The sequence below is a fragment of the Austrofundulus limnaeus genome, unplaced genomic scaffold (genome assembly GCF_001266775.1).
Source record: "Austrofundulus limnaeus strain Quisiro unplaced genomic scaffold, Austrofundulus_limnaeus-1.0 Scaffold193, whole genome shotgun sequence".
NCBI classification, from domain to species: Eukaryota; Metazoa; Chordata; class Actinopteri; order Cyprinodontiformes; family Rivulidae; genus Austrofundulus; species Austrofundulus limnaeus.
In genome coordinates this window covers 386,763-392,385 of record NW_013952595.1, presented here as the reverse complement: position 1 = coordinate 392,385, position 5,623 = coordinate 386,763, and the positions used below count along the sequence as shown (strand labels likewise).

Genomic DNA, 5,623 nt, shown 5'->3' with positions numbered 1-5,623 from the left:
TATATATATATTAACAAACCAGGTCAAACTCTTTCTGCTCCAAATAATCATGTTCATGTAAATAAATGAAGGATTTCTACAAAYTGAGGCCACTCAGGAAATTCTCTACGAAGTGTTTTACTGAAAGTCACTTCAGATGGTCCAATGATCAGAGAACAGAAACTGTAAAGGGGGCCTCCGCCGAGATTTATGAGACCAAATTAACTTGTTTAAAGAAGTCCTCACTGCACAGCAGCACATTAAATAAGCTTTACTTTGGAAGATCAAATTTCCAATTCTAGCAGCAGCTAAAGACAAACAGTGAATGGAGTTGGATGAAGTGTAGCTGAGATCGGTCTACACTGTCATTTTGGCACATTTACTAATGAGAAGGTAGGATTTAAAAAAACGTATTGTCTCTATCAGCTCAATTAGTAACAAATGAGTTTGAGGTCTGAATAATATGGAGCCTGTGAGGGGACATGGAGGGATTTCTTTTGCAGTACCACACAAAAGTTTGTTTTGTATGAGCTGAATTAAATCAGACTTTTATTTTGAAACATCCAGTTGCCAAAAAAGGACAAGCCACAAATTCGGGAAATTGACATTAATATTGCTTGATATTGTTAAAACATCTGCATAGTAAATATCTYCATGTGTGGCTGTGCTAACTCACTAATGGTGAGCATGTGAATTTATTAATAAACTGGCAGCACAACAGTGATGAACRACGTTTGCGAGGTAACGCAAAAGAAAAAAATCMCKCATGTCCCCTCGCCAGCTCAGTACAATAAACAGTAAACTAAAAGTATCATTAGAGGTAAAAACATTTGYAAAAGTTCTACTTTTGTACATTCTTTGTATGAAATGCCACCAAATATTCTGTAAAAAACAACAGAATTCTTCCAGTGTTTCCTCTTCCTCTCCACGGTCCGTCTCATCAAGGCTCGTTGAGTCTAGTCCTGACGAAGTTTCCACTCGATGCACCTTTTATTGTCTTTATGATTAAAAACTTGTGTCTTTCAGTTCTTCAGCTCGCCCTCTGCCCCGCGGACACAAACGGTGGTTATAAGTGTGTGGTGATGTTCCGGGCCATCGCCCAGGCTGGAAACTCAGTCAGGTCGAAGAGGGGAACCCCCCACGTAGTGATGGCTACCATCACCACGGCCACGCCGATCAGGTTCACGCCAAACCCTGCTTTCACCTGGAGAGGGCAGAAAATGAACACGTCGAGATGAAAAGACTCTGTAGAATTAATGTTTTTTAAASCACCAAAAGTTAAGAAACAAAACAAACTTGATTGTTTACAACAAATCTGATGTTTTGTGCTCTTTAATCATTTGATGCTGCAGGTGCTGTATGTGTGTGTGTTTGTACCATGTCGCTGATCTGCACGTGGCCGTAACTGAAGACGATGGCGTTGGGGGGGTTCCCCACTGGAAGCATGACCCCAAACGACACGCACATGGTGGAGGGGATCAGAGTGTGGAGGGGGTTGATCTGCAGCGTCTCCGACTGCGAGGAAAAAGAGAAAAAATGGGGTAAAAAGAACGAAATCAGACAGACAAAAATGTGCAACAGGTGGTAGATTGATGTAACTGATTGATGTAAAAAGGAGCCAAGATGGAGAATAAAGAGAACCAACCAGAAGAGGTGGTAAAGGTGGGAAATTTTAGAGAAGTTGAGGAGATGAAATTTGAATTAAGAAAATAAAACATACAGGTAACGTTAAGTTAAAACATGAATATAAAGAGAATTGTTTTCATAATAAAAAGAGAAAGAAAGAAGAAATACCATAATTTCCAGACTATTGAGTGAATATAAGCCATACCCACTCAATTAAAAAAATACTCTTCTCTATAAGAAAATCAGCACATTCTTCCAGGATCCTGTCCACCCATCTACAACATTTGTTCACCTCCCAACAGATTATTTGTTCCGACCTGTATTCAGATCCAAGTTTTAACGGACTGAAAGAGTCAGTGAGTCGTACCAGGGCTGATAAGATGGGCAGGAAGACTGTGAGAGTTGCAGGGTTGGAGGCGAACTCTGTCACTGCTGACACCAGCAGGCAGGCCAGCAGGGTGACRGCCCAGGGAGGAAGACCACTCATCGGCTCCAGCTGTCTGCCGATCCACACGGACAAGCCCGACACCTACAAACACACACCGCGAAGGAACATCTTCAAAGAGTCTTTTACTGAGACTGATTCACTCACATTTCATCAACTTTAGCATCAGAAATGGCTATAACTCAGTTTTACAGAGAATGAGCYAAAATTCAGTTCCTGCTCAAGTGGTCCTTGGATCTACTGATGTTTCATCATGAATGTAGCTGACCTTTCTGCAGTCTAATCATCAGACCGGCCTAACTAGAGAATTTGCATTTCCAGCAAAAATGCAGTATGAAAGAAACATGTTTAACAGCAAAACTTTTAACTGAAAAATTGACTTCAGCTGAAAGAATGTACAAAAGTAGAACTTTTACAAATGTTTTTACCTCTTCAGCTGAAAGAAGGAAAACAAAAGTGGACAGCAGAAAGAAGTTGAAATTAGCAGACAAAAAGGTGAATGGAGAGTCAAAAAGCTCATATTGACAGAAAACAAGGAAATGGGTAAAAAAGTTGCAATTTGTTGTAAAATAGCTAAAGCAGCCAAAATTAACAGAACAATACTTCAAAAGTACTAGAAAAAGCTAAAATTAGCTGAAAATGGCTAAAACAGAAGGAAAGCTGCTGAAATTAGCAGAAAGCAACTAAAAGAAGCATAAAAAACATTTAAATTACCAGAAGAAGAGGTGAATTGAGCAGAAAGGTAGCTGAAAAAGCTAAAATTAGCAAAGAAAAAAAAAGAAATTGAAGGAAGCTAAAATGATCACAAATAAGTTGAACAAAGCAGAACCAGAAGAAAAAGTAAAAAGTACAGTAAAGATCTAAACATTTTAAAGGTTTTTAAAGATGCTGAAGAAAACTCCATTAATTTGCAATAAGGAAAAAAAATGTCACAAATGGCTAAATTGATGAAAAAGTAGAAGTTGCTGAAGTTATAGCACCCATGACATAAAGGACCTGAACATTTTTATATAAGTATTGTTGAAATAGCACAAAAGTTGTGGATCGAGTTGCTGAAAAATGTACAGAAGAAAAATGGATCATCTCAACAAGCGTTCACATTATTATTATTTCAGCTGATGATAAAGATTRAAGGGAGAGCTCACATTAGTCCTGTTCTAAAGTCTTTACACTGGGTTTCTGTTAATGAGAATTGCTTTTAAATGATTTTATTGGTTTTTAAAGGCCCTTCATGGCTGAGCAGCAGAATATGTCAAATAGAGGTTTCTAGTTTATGAAGCAGAACGAGACAACAGATCCTCTGGTTCCTCTTTTAGTTGTTCTACAGACTAAAAACCATTTGCTGAGTCTGGCTTTCACATRGGATATCTATTTTTTCTCTACAGCATAAAGTACTTTGAATTACATTTGTCTTGTATGAAAAGTGCTACAGAAATAAAGCTACTTCCTGATCCTCACCTTGCAGCCAGCTGCGAGTGCGTAGCCACCTCCAACCAGGATGACGATCTCCCATGGCATAAGTCTCTGGAAGTCTTTCCAAGTGATCATGGGGGCGAGTGGATCTGACTCTGAATCTTCATCTGAAGGGTTAAAACCAAAAGTTTGTAACATTTCATTTTTAATGTAATTCATGTTGATCCGATAAAGAACATCCTCCACATGTGTCAGCCTGATGTTCACCATCAACATGTAAACTGTAGCAGGTTTGTACTTCTTGTCTGTTGTGTTGAACTCGGTGTCCTGATGRGACCCCACAAAGTTCTGTTCTGTTCAGGCCAAACTGAGTAACTGGAACTGACCTGAGTTTTGACAGCTGGATGATGATGAGGAGGAGAAGGGCCGCCTGGCAGGAATGAGGAAGAGCAGGAAGCCCAGAAGGACAGACACGGTTGCATCAGTTCTGTAGCCTTTCCTTTAACAAGAAGACACAAAYTCTGTTGACTGTTTATGTCGTCTCATTTAAAGTGAAGTGCTGCCTTGGTGGTGATTTATTATAATTTCTTGTTCTCTGACAGGTTCATGTTAGTTTCATTTCACCGCAGACTGCAACACCACAATCACTAACCCTCCTGGATGCTTGTTGCAACATCGATAATACTTACTTTTCAAAGAGAGACGTCCAGCCGGGCACAAAGCCGGGCTCTCTGGTGAACCACAGCAGAGTCATCAGGACGAAGAAAACACCCGTCACCACCTCAGGGTAACTAAAACACACAAACCACAAACAGCACRTTGACAACAATTACATGTTACCTGGACCACAGGTTGTGTGACAYTACAGTATACATTGTGTTACTAAAGTACTCATCCTGTTGGTATTTTAATCGATTTTGTTGCTGTGTAATTTAAATAGATTTTACCTTAGATTACAGGCACAGAAAGTACTTTAGATTGACTATAAAAGGAGGAAAAAGCTCTAAATATATTAAAATAAAAGTGGGCTGTTTGTTTTGTATTCCATTTGCTCTGAAGCTCCAACTACTGGGGCTGTTGTCATATTGCAATTGTCATGTGCAATTAATTGTCAGAAAAACTTTAATTGATTATCTTTTGGCACTTGACAATTAATATGGCTAATTATTGTTGGAGATTTCTCTGGTCAGTCCGCTCAGTGCTCCCCTCCAATTCAAATATAACGAACATTTTAAAAAAAAGTTCTGTAATTTATTTATCATAACGCCGGTTTTATTTGGCATATCAACACAATTTAAAAACTGACGTACAGCCTGAAGTCTMTACTTTTGACACAGTTTGGAACTGATTTTTACGGAGAGCAAATCTTTCCCATTAGAGTGATTTAAATTGGTCATAAGATYAGGATATGAGGGGATTAATCATTATATTAACCGTTATCAGCTAAATACCACAATTTTTCAAGATAATTTTTTGCCAATATCGCCCAACCCTACTATGTAGACATAAATGGGTGATTTTACACATCACCTAAAAAAGATCAAATACTTCCTAAAGATTTATGATGCAAAAATAAAATCTATGCAAATTTTTATAAAGCACTTTCGAAACAACATTGGCCAAAGTGTTGTGTACCAAAAAATGAAATAAAAAAATCACCTGAATTTAAAAAAAAAGAGAAGAATGAAAAGCAACAAAATCAAATAAAATAAATAGAAAAACATTTACTTGTAAGACGATAAAAAACAAAAAAACTGAGTAAAAAGCTTAAGGGAACAATTGTGTTTTAATTGAAGATTTAAAACAGGAAGTGCTTGATTAAAATATCCTTTAAATCAGAGATTCTTAACCTATGGACCGCGACCCAATTGTGGGCCGTGAGCGCCACCTTGAGGACCTCAAAAGAACAACAGTTTTTAACTTTGGGCCGCAGAGGGCCGTGGGACAGCATTGATTTTGAATAAGGTGCAATAATTTCTCTCCACTAGTAGCGGTAGTGCGCCACTCAGTTGTTTAACAACTTTTTTTAATACGTAGAAGAAGAACCTTAGAAACCGGCCGAGAATGAAAATCTATTTTAAATTAAAAGTAGAAGGAAAAAATGAAGGTAACCCATCAAAAAATGCCAAAATTTGTCATTAATATGAAGAGCAGCTTGTG

At 38.1% G+C, this 5,623-nt stretch overlaps 1 protein-coding gene across 1 annotated transcript in view; it reads right to left on the bottom strand.

The window, feature by feature from the left end:
• Nucleotides 1–101: 101 nt before the first annotated feature.
• slc13a4 (solute carrier family 13 member 4) overlaps nucleotides 102–5,623 on the bottom strand; it is a gene marked incomplete in the record, with an annotated part of 26,601 nt that continues 21,079 nt past the window's right edge. The window contains 6 exon segments of the mRNA XM_014018444.1: nucleotides 102–1,183; nucleotides 1,357–1,494; nucleotides 1,973–2,134; nucleotides 3,509–3,630; nucleotides 3,850–3,962; nucleotides 4,153–4,254. Of these exon segments, the coding sequence (XP_013873898.1) occupies nucleotides 1,046–1,183; nucleotides 1,357–1,494; nucleotides 1,973–2,134; nucleotides 3,509–3,630; nucleotides 3,850–3,962; nucleotides 4,153–4,254 (775 nt within the window).